Raw genomic sequence first — 16,647 nt, forward strand, 5'->3', positions numbered from 1 at the left:
AAAAATGGTAAAAAGGTAAAAAGTGGGGGGTATGAATTGAGGACTTTTGCTTTTACTGAAATAACATTTTACCCTTGAGTATTACCACTTTAATTCAAGTACACGGTTTATGTGTTGTCAATATAAATTTTGTAATAAATCATTACTATATTTCAGAGGTTTTAAATTGGGCATATAGGGATTAGCTATCGTTTTAGCATCACATATTAATTTACACTTCCTTTGTTTTAATAAATAACCTAAGATTATTTATAAGATTATTACAGAAGAATGGAAAACTTTTCAAAAAGTTCTGAAAAACACTCAAAAACCCAATAAACATAAAAATTCTACACTTTATTCATATACTATTTTACTAATTGTTTAAATATAAGTCAATTTAATTTACCTGCATATTTTCACTGAATCGTTTAAAATCACACCACAGTTTCAGTATAGTATAAACTAGTTTTACTTGCATTGTATCATTTGTGTCACATGAGTGTTTCATAAAATAATTGCTAGTGTATAACTGAATAAGAATAGATTAAAAGATAAGAAAGGTATACAATTTGAGCAGGCAGGCTAGCAGGCTACATGAGCTGACACTTTAATAAACTACAGTTAATCTGCTGCAGCGCAACCTGTAGACGAGCTTTCTCCCTGTGAACTGATGACGCGCACAGACGAGCGCTCCTATTGGTCAGCCGGCTGTGGGGAACTCGTCAGGTAGGTGCGTGTCTTTTCTTTTCCGTATAAAAATTATTTTTTTTAACGTTAAAGTGAAAAACGTATAAAGCGAGTAAACATGAGAGTGTGTAAAATTATATAATTTTCAGAAAACCTTTAAAAATGTTTGTTAAAGCAGGAAAAATCGGCTAAAATCGAAACTAAAAAAACAGCATCCCTGAAACTTTCGGTTTCAGCTACAGATACGTTGTCTTCCTGTGATTGCTCACATTTCACCCGGTGAAAATCTGCTTTTCTCTTTTCGGGGCTAAAGCTTGTTTCAGGAAACACTAATAACTAATAATACCGTCTGCTGTTTTAAACAGAACAGCATGGCTCTAGCAGAAGTTAGTGGATATTCGTCCGTATCCGGATTTGGACTGTTTTCGAGGCAAGCTCACTTCGTGGACGGACCGAATCATTACTCTTTCGGGGTGAAATCACAAGAATTTGCCGTTCCTGTTGGAGTTGACGTAAGTAATGTGTAATAAATAACTGATGGATGATCGGCCAGTGGCCTGATTAATTCACCCTCAACTGCGTATCTACATGCATCCCTGTACAAGTACAAGTACGATTAAACTATAGCTTACTTAGAATACGTTACAGTTGAAGTGCTCATGTGGGACTAGTCACATGGATGGAGTGTGGTCTAGGTGGGATTCAGGTGGGCATGGGCTCTGATTGAATTTGTAGTCTACACATGTTGTTACTGTCTGGGACCCAGTTTGGCTTCCAAAATGTGCCTCATCATTACAGCCCACCTTAATCCCACAAGGCTCTGATCTAGGCCCCATGTGCAGTGCACAACTCAGATGGAGCCTATAATTTACCCTGTTAAAAATCCAGCTCAAGACCAGCTGGTCATCCAGTATAAAAACTCTATGCTAGTCAAGAGATAGGGTAAGTGTAATGATATCAGTGTAATGTTTATTCATTTATTTTTCAGACTGTAAAGGCTAAATGCAAAACATAGAAAATTGTACGTAAAACTTGTTTTTTATGTAGTGCAGTGTACAAGAAATAAGTTTTCATCCATTGTTCCCAATTTTAGGTTTTTCATTTCTGCACCTCACAATTGGATTTTCAGGAAAAATAAAAAAGGATCTTTTATTTATTTTCTGATTGTTCCATTTTTGTATTTTGCAAGAATACCCCCAAATTTGTGTTACAAGATACAAAAATGGACAAATCTGAAAATCAAGAGAAGATTCACTTTTTAATGTCTCTTGAAATTATTTTGCCAAAGGCTGAAATAAAAAACAATATGATAAAAAAATTGAATGAAAATCCATTTCTTCTTCACTCTGAATGGATAAAATAAAGATTACGTTTTTTTTACACAATTTTCTGTTTTTGAATTTAGCTTGATACAGTCAGAAAATTAAACTAAGTTTAACTCAGTGTGCTAAACAGTACACTGACCAGATGGCAAGCTGGTCTTGAGCTGGATCTTTTTAACACGTAACCCCTCCTGGTCCCATTACTGACCCTAATTGGGTTCCCATAGATGGAATGTGGTCTAGATAATTTTGGGGTGGGCATGGGCTCCGAGTGGGTTTGTAGCCTACATGTGTTGTTACTGGCACCCGGTTGGTCTTCCCAAAAGGAACCTGTTATCATGGTCCTATCACTAACTCTTGTTGGGGCCGTGCCACACGATTGACATTCATATGCGGTGCCAACATGGAAGCCGTAGACAAAACCTTTGTTGGTTCCCAGTTGGGGTACCCATACAGACCCAACATGGATATTTTAAGCTGCTCACTGACTTTAAAGTACACAGTGTTACTATAATAATAATAATTGTAAGTGGTATAAATCAAAAATGTTTGAACAGGCTCTAAAATCATCTTGTGTTTTTTCAGCCATCAACCTTTCTACAGTCATGCAGCTGTGAGGATGGCATATCAATTGACATGAACCATGGCACCACCACACTGGCTTTCAAGTTTCGCCATGGCGTCATCGTGGCAGTTGACTCTAGGGCTTCAGCTGGTAACTACATAGGTAAGTATACTCACATCACTTTACTTCACAAGTTACACAAAGTAAATCACATATTCACAGAATTAAAAAGTTATAGCATAATTGTAAATTACAATACCACACCCAGTCGTGTAATTTTTATACCATCCTATATGTTTTGTTTCTAATAGACACAAAGGAAGCAAATAAGGTGATTGAGATCAACCCTTACCTGCTGGGTACCATGTCCGGCAGTGCAGCAGACTGTCAGTACTGGGAAAGACTCCTGGCTAAAGAGTGCAGGTTTGTTCGAACTTGAATCGTTTGAGGATGGAGGGAGTGCACATATAAAGTTACCATCAACTGTGTGTGTGTATGTGTGCGCATGTGTGTGCATTTGTTGCCATGTCAGGAAATTTTGCCAGTCATCTCAACTCAGCAGATGCATCTATGCACCCAAAAGGAAAATCTTTTTCTTTACATAAGATAAAGTGCATTAAACATGCTATGGTGCTAATTTTCATGCAAAAAAAGTTATTCCTTATATCAACTAAATCATTCAATTAACCACATTCAGTTGATAGTTGGGTTCAATTTCCCTAACCACACCCAGGTACAATTTAATGACAGTGTTCGAATGCAAATACAGATGTAAACATTCCCAGAATGTATACAGTCTGCCAGTCGGGGAAGTGTTACAAAGCTAAGTCTTAAACTAGGTCTTTGGGAGTCATTATCCATGAATGGAGAAAATTCTGAACAGTGGTGAAACTTTTAATTTAGTGGGCAGCCTGTTAAACAAATTCAGCATGTGTGCATTGCCTACAAAAACATCTTAAGGATCTGCAGTCATTTTGTGCCTCAGTTACTATCAACGTACACAATTTTAGGATCTGTGGGATAATATTCTGTGGTGGTAGAATGTTTTGTAAGACATGGATCTTGATAAATCTGGTGGAAAGCTAACTCTGCATAAGAACATAATACCAATAGTCAGATTGTGATTTGCTTAAGCAAAGATGGGTTATGCAAAAGGACAATGATTCAAAGCATACAAGCAAGTCTATGGCCCAAAAAAAGAATTACGGTGTAGGAATGGCCAAGTCTTAAATGGACACATCGTGCCTGAAAACTCACCAGTGTAGTTGAATAAAAACAATATTGCAAAGACAAGCAAACTGAAATTCCTCAACATAAGTGATTGCAAACATTTGATTGCAGTTATTACTGCCAAGAGTGTCACAACCAGATGTTAGATGTATTTTTATGGGGACGATTTATTTTAAATATGGGTGATATGATTTAAAACCCTTATTGTGTGTTTAATTAGTTGGTTTAGTTGGATAAAAGGAAACATTTCAGTCTGACAAATAAAAAAAAGAATACTTTACTTTTCCATAGCACTTTATTAACACTGTTTTATTTTGACATAGAAATAAGGTGAAATGTCCAATAATGGAAAGCAAATAGATATGAGACGCTAACAAATTACTAATAAATAATTAAGATATCGGTAAAGTGTATTTGAACTAAATATGTCAAGTAAATTTTACTTACGATTAATTTAAATTGAAAAATTACCAGTATAGCTAATAAAAACACATTTTTTACTCCAACATAAATGACCAAAGCATAAGTGTTGCATTATGTGTGAGTGTTTTGTGTTTTGTTTGTGTCTTCAGGCTTTACCAGCTACGCAATGGTCAAAGGATCTCTGTGTCTGCAGCATCCAAGCTGCTGTCCAACATGATGATAGGTTATCGAGGGATGGGCCTCTCCATGGGTAGTATGATCTGTGGCTGGGACAAGAAGGTACAGCATTATATGTGTATATTTTTGAGATTTTATTTTTATTGATGAGCAATATATACATCTATGAGATATTTTTAAATGATGTCATGATTCGTACTGAGTTGACCTGCCACTGATCCTTTTGCCCTTGCTTTTGACATTCAGGGTCCAGGTTTGTATTATGTTGATTCCGAAGGTACACGTCTCTCAGGTTGGATGTTTTCCACGGGCTGTGGGAACAGCTATGCGTACGGTGTAGTGGATGCTGGCTACCGTGAAGATTTGACTGTAGAAGAGGCGTATGAGCTGGGCCGACGTGGCATTGCCCACGCCACTCACAGAGATGCCTACTCTGGTGGAGTGGTCAACCGTAAGTCATTTTTACTCATAATGCACTCATAATACTCATACTCATAATACACACAATACATAATACACAATACTACATTCAAAGTAGTGAATTATGTTTACAGTAGATTACAATTTGTTTCAGCATGATGAAACCATACAAATTATGCAATAAACACTACAGACTTTTCATCAAATCCATGTTTATATGCAGATTTGTGATATCTGTTTTTTCTTTTATGTCTTTGTAGTCTATCATATGCAGGAGGATGGCTGGATCAAGGTATGCAAGGAGGATGTGTCTGAGCTAATCCACCGCTACAGAAAAGGAATGTTCTGATTCCAGATCAGTTCTTATTTAGTCTGATGTAGAAACATTGTCATTGCTCTGTAAATGGGCCAAATTAAGTCAGAAATCATTTTTAAATAAAGTTTTTTTAACTGAACACTAAACAAAGTTGTATTTCTTTTTTGGGTCAAAAGTGTCAGTTCTGATTTGTCCTGTGGGATTAATAAAGGATTATCTCAATTTACCCCAAAACAGGTTCTTTTAAAAATAATTTATAATGCATTATCTGATGTGAGATATGATGTTGCTAATGTAAGCTATAAGTGTTGCTGATCATTCTAAAATTAGCAATTGTCAACAATTATCCGGAGGTTGTACTACACAACATATGCTACACATTATTCAATAGCAAAATTCATACAGTATCTGATTATGTATGCTACATATAATTTTCTTACAAAACAAATCTTAAAACTTTGCATAAAACAATTAGTTTATTTTTTGTTCATGTAGCATTACCTCAGCCTTAAACAATTTAGGTATTGGGTAATGAAAACTTAGGTTAGCTTGTGTGGGTGTAGATTGTGACAGAAGCCAGTGGAGCCCACAAATGTTCAACTATCTCAAAATAGTTGAGGATTGTTTAGAAATATCCAATTTTATGTAAAACAGATAATTTGAGTTCAAACAAGTATGGGTTTAAAGTGTGGGAGTTGGTCTAAGATAATTAGAGGCCGGACTGGTTGACTAGGAACAGTCACTGAAAGTTTAACACTGGTTAAATGTGCTGGAAACTTTTTCCTCCTTCTCGCCCTGTGGTGGGGCATCACCCGAATACCCTAAATTTGAAACCGCAACTGATGTTACTGCTGTTCATTCATACTTATCCATGCTGCTACAGGAAAAGTGCCTTATTCACTCTTCTCACACTAATACTCATGTTGCTGCACTTTTTCTTTTTCTTTTAGCTCCTTTTCCCCTACTTTTCTTATTTATATGCATGTCTATGTGACGATGCTCGTCGAACTCCCAGGGAGACACAATGTCACCAGGTAGTATAGCTGAGTAGGATGTAGTGGATGGAGGTACCACGCTGATGCCACATGAGTCCGTTCAAACAGTGATCATTTATTTAAACCCAGTGAAAATGCAAAACAAAAAGATTGATTAAGGAAAACAAAACATATTAAAAGGACACTCCCTGACTTAAAGCAGTATAGGAAAGTATTAGAGCCCAGGCCACAAGATCATAGAACTCCATAGGTGCTGACCCACTGAGGAAGGTAAACGTAATAACATTAAATCAGCAGAGTTATAGGCCTTGTGACAATACTTGTTAACATTAAACATAGTGTACAACAAAATTTCCTTTTTAGGACTGACCTCACCCCCCTACTAGAATAAGCAGTGAACCCTACAGCGTACCCCAATTAAGTAAGTCAGCCCCCACATTCTTATTTACAGCTCTGGAAAGAAAATAAGAGACCACTTACAAATTATGAGTTTCTTTGATTTTACCAAATTGAAAACCTCTGGAATATAATCAAGAGAAAGATGGATGATCACAAGCCATCAAACCAAGCTGAACTGCTTAATTCTTTGCACCAGGAGTGGCATAAAGTTATCTAATAACAATGTGTAAGACTGGTGGAGGAGAACATGCCAAGATGCAAGAAAACTGATAATAATAAATATTCTAAATGACAATATTTTTATTTGGAATTTGGGAGAAATGATGTCAGTAGTTCACAGAATAAAACAACAATGTTCATTTTATTCAAACATATACATATAAATAGCAAAATCAAAGAAACTAATTCAGAAACTAAACTGGTCTCTTTTTTTTCTTAAAGAGCTGTACATACAGATGTAGCAGTTTTACTGACCTCAACACAGCCCATTTATCTATTTTATTCTTTATTTTATCTTTTATCTTATTTTTCTTAGATAATAATTGCCCTAAAAACTAAATACTGATAATCAAATGGATTTTGAAATTTGAAATTTGAAATTTTCTGGATAAAATACATCAATATAAAAATACATCTAAATATATCCCCATCTAAAAATAAAAGAAAAATCACTAATGAGGCAAAGGCTTTGTTTGAGCAGGAGCTGTTGAGAAATCACATGATTGGTGAGAACAGGGTGAAATAAGGTCAGTTTATGATCTGCCCCTAGTGGTGAAGTTCAGGGTCTGTGGAAACGACTGTCCTGCAGCGCCACCCTGTGTTTAATAAAACCACATGCTGCTTTTGAAAAGAGAAATATGAAGATTAAGGGTGGGTAAACCAGCTCCAGAACGTAAAAATCCATCACAGGGTTTCCTGCCAACTGCCTGGGCGGCTCTGCTGCAGCTGCGCTTTACACAGAGCCGCACATGCAGTCGGTACGAAACCCTGGGATGGATTTTTACGTTTATGAACACATTATGAACAAAAACAATTTCCATGGCCTGTTTGAAGGTAGTATGTATTTGCTAAAACACCCTACAAAAAAACTTAAAATTAAAATAATAACATTAAAATGTCCAAACCTGGCTCAGATATTTTTGAGACTTTTTTCCAGCGCATGCGCAGTCCGCGTTCATAAGTGAAAGTGAAATGTGTGTTGCTGGGTTTCGCAGGGGGATTTTCGCTGCTGTTTTCTGACTGCTCTAAAAGTCGTACGAGCACTCTAAACACACCGACAGCGAAGAAAAATGCGTGACATTTCCACTATTTACAAGATTTCAATTCTCGCCTGTACTTTGGCCATCGGCGGTGAGTATTAGTATTATGCATTACAGCTGCCCTGCACAGACATTTGTTCTGTCGAATTTTGCTACCCATCGATACATGCTTCCCAAAGGTACTGCGCATGCGCCGACCTACACAATTTAATTCTTTCTCGTGTTTTATGTATAATTAATCTGGTTTAGGGGGCGTTATGTGCATTAAACAACCTGGACGCACTATCATTGCACAGAAGTGTAAATGGAAACTAAAAATTACACTTATTATCATAAATAAATACAAAAGCAGTTTGTAATGAGCTATATTTACTATAACTTTGCCATGGTACAATGAATTATGCACTCCAAATCTAATAACGTACATCTACTGGAATATCACTGGGTACATGCCCTAAAATAGTGCTTCTTTTGTATTTTTACAGTTAAATATTCATTGGGGCAGCACGGTTCGACAAGGTAGCAGAATTCGACAGAACACATTAACTATGGCCATCGCCAGGTTAGCTTACTAATGACAACAGCAGCCTGTATAAACTCACTGTTCGACAGGAAATACAATAGCGAGCTAATTTGAAGAACATTTATCGAGAAAAACATGGCTAACCTAACAGTTTGGACAGCTTTTATAAGTCGACAGTGTGTTAACTGCATGTTTTTACTCTTGTCAGACTCATTATAGCATTAAGATTCCATATGGAAAAATGTTATGTTTGTAGGTATATGTTTGAGTAAAATGAACATTGTAGTTTTATTCTATAAACTACGGACAACATTTCTCCCAAATTCCAAATGAAAATATTGTCATTTAGAGCATTTGTTTGCAGAAAATGAAAAATATGCAGAGCTTTAAGACCTCAAATAACGCAAAGAAAACAAGTTCATATTTATAAAGTTTTAAGAGTTCAGAAATCAATATTTGGTGAAGTAAATCTGTTTTTTTAATCACATTTTTCGTGTTTTTTCCTCTTATGTTCCATTATGTTCTAAAGGTTTTCAATTTGGCAAACAAACTCATTATATATAAGTTTGGACACACCTTAAAATCAGTGGGTTTTTATTTTTTAAACTAAAGCCATCCAAACTATGAAGAAAAAAACATTACTGGAATTATTCAGTAAACAAACAAAAAAACTTTTAATCAGCTATTTAGAGACAATCTCCTAGATTGACAGCTGTGCTTCGTCAAGAATTTGAATTAATGTGTTTGAGAGCATCAGTTGTGTTGTAACGAGGTAGAGTTGGTATATAGTGAACAGCCCGATTTGAGTAATGTTCTAATACATATTATGACTAAGTAAAAAACTAAGTAAAAAAGTAGAAATATTTTAAGACCTTCTTAAGAAAGTATCCTCAGGTGCAGTCACAATGACCATCCAAAAACATTATGATGAAACTGGCTCTCATCAGGACCCTGAGTTATCTCTGTTGCAATGGATAAGTTTATCAGAGTTGCGAGCCTCAGAAACAGAACCAGTTACCAGCACCCCAGATAAGAGCACCTAAATGCTTCACAGAATGTTTTGGCTTTTTTTTATTACATTATTCCTTTATGTGTTCCTTTATAGTGAGGATGACTAAATTATTCATTTAAAATAAAAAATAAAAAAATCCTTAAATTAGGTGGATTTCCTTTTTTATATTTAAGTCATCCAAACTATAAAGAAAAACGTGGAATTATTTAGTAAACAAATAAGCCTTTCTTAGTCAGCTTTTTAGAGGTAGTCACGCAAAGACCATCAAAAAGGCTATGATGAAACTGGCTCTCATCAGGACCACTCCAGGAAAGGAAGAACATGGGTTCTTCTGTTAGACCGGATATGTTCATCAAAGTTATCAGCCTGAGAAACCACAAGTTAACAGCACCCCAGTGTGTGTGTGTGTGTGTGTGTGTGTGTGCAACCTTGTTATGGCATAATTTGCCTTCCTTATCTGTCAGCAATATTTTTGTTCTGTTTTACTTTTACTTTTACAGATGTAAGTGTACATCGGTTTCATACTTTCATATTTAAAGGTTCACACAAGATGTTTGTCTAAAAGACCATTTTATCTGTTGGTGACAGTTTCAGGATGCTCTGTGCTGGAGTGCTGGTTTGTGCAGGAGAAACCAGGCCGTGGAGGGGGCTTTTCAGCTGCTATGAGCCAAGAGAAATCCCTCATCTACATCAGAAAGGACCCAGATAGTCCAAAGATGCAGCAGAAACCTCCATCAGACATCGATTTCTCCCGAATTTACTATGTAACAGGTTAGTATTAGAGTAACTTTAGTACCCGTCTGGAAAAAGTAGCATGGACCAGTATGAATTCCATGCATATCTTAGTGTGATGCTTTCTTAATCTTTTATTAATGTGCAGTGTTTTAAAAAATACTAGGCCCTGGACAGCATGTATATCATGTATAAGCAATGCTTGAAAGTCTCAAACAAACCCAAAAAAAAGATCATACTAAATATTTTTGGTATTTATTTTACAATTTTTGCCTGTACCAATTACAGGTGATATCTATAACCTGGTTCAAATTGTGACTTGTACCTAGTCCTGAAACTATAAGCATTTTTTTTTTCGATTGTATATTTTTTCCAGAAATTATTGTGATAAATGGTAATATTTTTTAAATGAAGCATATTAATGCAATTACACCACTTTTAATTAACAATGCACTTTACTTTTAATTATTAGAAACTTTTAGATGTTAAAATTGGAGTATAAAAAATAAAATAAAATAATGGGCTCTTCTCGTTAACAAAACCCAGAAATATTTAGGGCTCATTCCATTCTGCAGATAGGTTCACATAGATTCTCCTCAATATGTAAAACTATTAAAGATGTGTTTGTATAATGTGCAATAAATCAATAACATAATTATCATGTCAGGCCAACCAGCATTTTTATTTGGAATAATTATGATTTTTTTCTGTCTGTCACTCCTGAAGCATTGCTGAACGTGTCAAAATACATAGATATTAATCACTGGTTTGTAAATGTAATATAAAAATCTGAGTATGCTGGAAAATGATTTTACACTTCCTTCTCTTTATATCTTTCAGATCCCGCTGCCACTTTCTGCAGCTCTTCACTCCATCCACCTGAGGGCTCCCTTACCAAACCTCAGTGTGAGATAAACCCCTTCACTCCTCAAGCATCTTTGGTTAAATGGGCTGCATCACTCACAGAGACAGGCCAAAGCCCCACCTACCTGGATGGCGATTGGTATTCTGTGGCAGCACAGGGTCTTGATGGACAGCTAACACTGTCCAATGTGATGCAAGCTCCATCAGCTTCTAAAGAACCAAAAGGTAAAATGAGCTTGCATATCTTGCATATTTTGCACAAGAGAACACAGACTTGTATGCAGAGGAATATAGGATCAGATGAGAAAATGAATGTTGTACAAACCACATATTACAAACCACTAAGTTAAAGCAGATTTGGGTTGTTGTGTTTTTTAGTTGCAGTGTCAAAAGGTCATTTTTGAAGTGTTTTCATTGACTATTCACTGTGCACTAAGTTTCGTTTACTATATCAATTGTGTTTTTACATTTATACCAGTAGCAGATTGGGATGTTTTTCTTTCTTGGGTGCCATACAGGTTAGTTTATGTGCTAAAAATATTCTTTTGAAATAAGCACATAAAGTTTCTACTGGGCTACAGAAGTCCAACACTGGATAGAGATTTCTGCTACCTGGGGTGTGAAAATGGGACTGTGGGAATAGTGGTGGGCAAATTTAGAGGGTACATCCCACACAGATTTCTATGGCGAACTGCACTGTTCAAATCAAAACATTCCTTAATATCTAATTATACATCCTGATCATGTCATGAGTAACTACAGAAAATATAATCCGTAATGGTCCTTTAGCATTCAAAATTAGTAGAAAAAATTGAACAGCCCGATAATGTACATTAAGTTTATTAGGCAACATACAGTGTACGGAGAATCAGAGAGAAAAAAGTTAATGTGCTTTTTAAGTTGAACAACTTACTCTCTTTCTCACTCAGTGATCTTCAGCGTCTCCAGTAGAACTCCTTCAGTCGCCTCTAGACTTGGGGAACCAGTTCATCTTGACTGTGGGTTCTGGGTAGACCCATCCTCACCACTTCATGGCTCTGGTTTTTCGGTGGAGTGGCGCTACCAGTTCCGGGGTGAAGGGAGGCTGGTACTGGCCTATGATGGCAAGAGTGATCGCTTTGCTAAAACATCAGAGACAGGTGCTGATTTGGACATTCCTGCCCTTTATAAATCAGGGAATGCATCACTTACACTGGAAGAGGCTCAAGTAAGGCATTCTGGGACCTACATCTGCACCATATACCTTCCAAACCTTCTGGCTCAGGTTGCCATGGACCTGGAGATAGTTGGTAAGGGTTTTGTGACACTTAATGCCTGAATATAATAGATATTTCACTGCACTGGAAAAAAGAGCTTTTGTAAGCTTAATTATATATGATTGTATTATAGGTTAGTGTTCTCCCTAATCCCAACTGACTGATCCAGCCTTTGAAGGGGTTAATTACATGATGCGTTAGTTATTAAAGCAGAGAAAATATTCATCTTCATAAACAAGAATCGCAATAGTGAAAAATTAGGGAAAATATCATGATGCTCAGTTTGAGCCTGTACTGATCTGATTTTTGTGTTTCCATAAATAATATGGCTGTAAATTTGAGGTACAGTGTGCTGTTAATTAATATTAAAGTAAAATCTTTTTGCAATCAATGTATATAATGTGACGTTCTGGACTGATTCACTTTGTTTGGTGGCATCAAATGGGGCCTATAATTTAGGGGCCTCAAACCATGGTCTGGACTAGGGCGGTAAAAATATATAATTTATGCATCGTCATCGCAATGTGTGCATATGCAGAAGTCAGATCACAGGGCATCACATGTTTGTTTTTTTTGCTGCTTAATACAAAAGAAATATTTTTTCTTGCATTTTTAAAAACTGTTGGTATTTTCCACTACTTACCTACCAATATTAGGGATGCACTGAATAATTGGCAACCAAAATTAGGTTAAAGGACCTAATAATGTATAGTAAAATTTGACATATTTTTGAAAAGCAAGACAATAATACATTTATGTTTTGTAATTTATGCAGTGGTGGAAAATCGGCAAAATATCTGAAAACTGGTGTATTTCTACCAATATAATTTATTTATCATGCATAATCCAAAATTTTGATATAATAGGGATAAAATATAATAGGGTAAGATATAATAATATAGTATATATTTCTCCTTGCATAATCACAACTGAGTTGGTTGGCAGCATTGGAATACATAGAAAAACACATATAATTTAATTGAATTTCTATTATCAATCTCTTCCCTTTTCAGAGCCTCCGTCTCTTGGCATCTACCCATCCCCTCTTCCCATCTCCGCCCCTGGGCAGGTGGTGTCAGTGCACTGTGAGGCCTCTGGTTTTGCTCCTCTTTCTCTGGAGCTTGGCTGGGAGTTTACTGGAGCTGATGGTAAGAAGCGGTCCCTTGGACAGGGCAGTGTGTCGGGCCACAGGCAGGCATCTGATGGTACCTACAGCCAGAGCACTCGTATAGAGCTGGACTCCAGCAAGCTTGGGCTCGGACGTGGTGGTGAGGTCAGCTGCGTGGCCGATCACAAAGGAGGGTTTAGACGAGCTAGTGTGACACTGAATGTCGTTGGTGAGTGACAATGCCTTTTCGCTCATCATGCTGTCATTGCTGGGTAAAATTCTATGTGATAGTATTTGTCAGAAGCAAGATGTAATGACTTTGAATTTACTTACACATTTGTGAAATATTTTTTGTTGTTGTTTTTCAGGTGTTGGTGCTCCTTCCATAGAGGACTCTATGGCAATGGTTGCTGTAGCCCTTGTGCTTTATGGTGTAATAAAGGTGTTTTTCTGGACCTTCACATCTTCAGGTAAGCTACATTTTGTCTAAAAGTGCAAAGTGCAGTCCTTGCATGCATAATGTGTCCTACTAAAGAAGATTTAAATAGATGCTATACTGATAGAGGTTCAGGTAAAGTCAGTGTCTCTAAATACTTTTTTACTATTAACTGTGTTAGCATGCATTGTTTTTTCCATCCTTGGGGGTACTATTCAAAGCTAATTCTTTGTTTTTAATTCTCTACCAATGTCAGGGTCTTCCAAAGCACAAGAATCAGGGGATAAGGTAATTTCTGAGTTTTACACTACTTGATCTGTTTGATAATCATAAATATAGCACCCTTCATATAGCATGTATGACTGGCATGTATTAACTGGTTGTGTTTTTGTTTGTTTTTAGAAGGACAAGTAATCGCAGTGCTGAAAATGTCTTCCTGGATGTCTTGATTAGAACTTATGTTTATGCAGATGATGATAGAAGCCACAGTAAAAAAGTACACCATCTCTTTAAAATGATTATACTGATATTTTTGTGCTTGGTTCATGATCCAGATTGTGAATAAACACTGAGATAGTGTTGTGGTATTTTAAAATAATGGGAAAAGGTGTCTTTATGTCTTTTCTGAATTTTGTTTTATTTTATTTTTTTTGTTTCATTTAGACCTGTTTGGGTTTTATTGGTTGATGATTAATTAAGTAAATATATTGTAAGTTTTCTTTTCTTTTATCTTTTGAAATACCATGTCATGAATCCTCTGAAAATGACTGTATAAATTTTAATTTTTTTTTACCTGTTCATCGTTTATTTTAACCCCTGTTTGTTAATGTGTGTAAGAGCTGTGATGCACAAGTTGAAAATAAATGTGTGACTACTGGTGTATTCCAAGCTTCTGAAGTCTTACATGACTAAGTCATATGAAAACGAATTATTAAATGAATTATTATATGAATTATATGCACCCAGGGTAAATTTAAATAATTACTCTAAGTTTGTAGGCTTGTACCAAATGTCTCTTGTCACGTTTACTCAACTTCAGTATCAAAACATTTAAAAAAGTTTTACATCTAATATAGAACTAATTTTCAAATACATAGTATAAATAAATAAGCATGTTGCTCATCACCTAAGCAGTAATTGCTGACTTAAAATAAAATGTCCATTTTGTTTATTTGTTACTGTCCATCTTGGTTCTATTAACAATAGTGTATATAGCAGTAGTATGATGTAAGAGTTCTAGATTTTGGACACTGGATAAAAATCTTTTTAAAGATACTACAAGGACATCTATGCTGCTTGTCCCATTAAAAACACTGTGTTTGAAAGTGCAGCGGCACATTTTCAGCATTCTGTGTTAAAGCAGCTTCACACTGAACAGATATACGCACTGTAACACAGAATCTTCTCATGTGCCACGCATTTAACTTAAGAGTCTCTTAAATGGACAGTGTATACATTACTGAATACTGGACGTCACATATTTTACCCAGGCCATTTAAATGCTCATCCCCCATTGTGAGCATGTGTGTAATACCAAACACTTCCTGAGATTTTTAAACTACACAGAAATGTTTACAATAAAGTACACAAATTGGTTTTATCTCCCCTCAAACATACAAAAATATACTAGAAATTGACACCACTAATATACATATAATTGCATTTTATATTTCCTACATTCATTTCTTTATTTACATTTAAATATCCACTATAAAAATGTTATTCTTAAGAAGAACAAGTGCGATTAAAGACAGTTAATCCTGGAATATTGTTGTTATTAATCGAATTAAATTGTTTTGAAAGATTGACACCACTGAACTTAATACATAAAACTTTGATATGTTTTTTGCCATTCAGTTCACCTTCACTTTCATTTACTGAAGACTCACTCACAGGTGCCCCCTGGCGGTTTACAGTTATTTATAATTAAAACGAAGGAAACAGAAATAGGGGTGTCATATAAATATTGTCTATGATAATATCGTAATTGCTCCAGCATAACGTTATCGATTGTGCTAATTACTAGGGAAAACAATCAAAACACCTGTACTTCGCACATTTGCTATAGACTGATGCTGTCTTGTTTATTGGCATGGCTGAGCGCAGATACTAATCCAGCAAGCTACCTATCCAACTATCTGCTATTTACAACCACATTTTCTTTTTCTTCAACAGAGTCACTGTGCTAAAGACTCTCTCTCATTTCTCACACCCGATCTCTCACTCTCATAAGTACTTATTTAAAAAAGTCTGCCAGACCTAACCCACTGCACTGTTACTTTACTTTCTTCCACTCAAAAATATGGGCAAGTATAAATATTGATTTTAATTATGATTAATCATAGAATACTGTGGTGATTAATACATTTTTTTAGATGAGTTACACCACTGATATAAATATAATAAAATTTTGCCAATCAAATGCTAATTCGTTTAATTACATTTAAATACCTATAAAATGAGGGGTTCACTAAACCCCCGGAATTGAGCTGACTCCACCCTCGGCTCAAATTAGTAAAATGGGAGGGGTAGTTTGGGAGGGGTACTGGGTGATTTATGGGTTTAGAGGCAGGGCAGGAGGGTGAGCTGATTGGCTGAGCTGCAGCAGCAGTGTTCCTCTGATAGTGGTGAGACCCAGATGGAGCGGTATAATTAATTGTCTTATCTGCTTATTGTGATTGTTTGCATACCAAAGTACATGGAAACATCATCTTTGCCAATAGCACAGTTGAACCTGAGAGGGTACTGCAGACACGGAAATGGCCGCAATAAAAGCGCTTTTTTTTTTTTTAAGTTTTTAAGTTTTAAGGTTTATAAAAAAATAAGAATTACTTCAACTGAACACATTTCAGCTAGTAATAGAAAAATGGTTTACGGTTTAGTGCCTCTTTAAGGAAATTTGATAGGCCACATGGTTTACACACGTGCACTGTGTGATATT

At 36.0% G+C, this 16,647-nt stretch overlaps 2 protein-coding genes across 3 annotated transcripts; both read left to right on the forward strand.

The window, feature by feature from the left end:
• Positions 1 to 617: 617 nt before the first annotated feature.
• On the forward strand, positions 618 to 5,272 carry psmb8a (proteasome 20S subunit beta 8A). 2 transcript variants are annotated; one of them, XM_007253075.3, is made up of 7 exons: positions 618 to 712; positions 1,035 to 1,181; positions 2,577 to 2,718; positions 2,868 to 2,979; positions 4,359 to 4,488; positions 4,633 to 4,837; positions 5,067 to 5,272. In XM_007253075.3, the coding sequence occupies exons 2-7, from the start codon at positions 1,041 to 1,043 to the stop codon at positions 5,153 to 5,155; spliced, it is 819 nt and encodes a 272-aa protein (XP_007253137.2). In that variant the 5' UTR covers positions 618 to 712; positions 1,035 to 1,040; the 3' UTR covers positions 5,156 to 5,272. The 2 variants fall into 2 exon arrangements, with proteins under 2 accessions (XP_007253137.2, XP_007253138.2); XM_007253076.4 differs by having other exon boundaries at positions 647 to 708.
• A 2,419-nt stretch (positions 5,273 to 7,691) lies between these two features.
• tapbp.1 (TAP binding protein (tapasin), tandem duplicate 1) lies at positions 7,692 to 14,588 on the forward strand. The gene is made up of 8 exons (XM_007253077.4): positions 7,692 to 7,866; positions 9,899 to 10,081; positions 10,883 to 11,131; positions 11,836 to 12,195; positions 13,176 to 13,499; positions 13,639 to 13,740; positions 13,963 to 13,994; positions 14,109 to 14,588. The coding sequence occupies exons 1-8, from the start codon at positions 7,806 to 7,808 to the stop codon at positions 14,118 to 14,120; spliced, it is 1,323 nt and encodes a 440-aa protein (XP_007253139.2). The 5' UTR covers positions 7,692 to 7,805; the 3' UTR covers positions 14,121 to 14,588.
• The last annotated feature ends 2,059 nt before the right edge of the window (positions 14,589 to 16,647 follow it).

This window comes from Astyanax mexicanus, chromosome 3, assembly GCF_023375975.1.
Source record: "Astyanax mexicanus isolate ESR-SI-001 chromosome 3, AstMex3_surface, whole genome shotgun sequence".
Classification (NCBI taxonomy): domain Eukaryota; kingdom Metazoa; phylum Chordata; class Actinopteri; order Characiformes; family Acestrorhamphidae; genus Astyanax; species Astyanax mexicanus.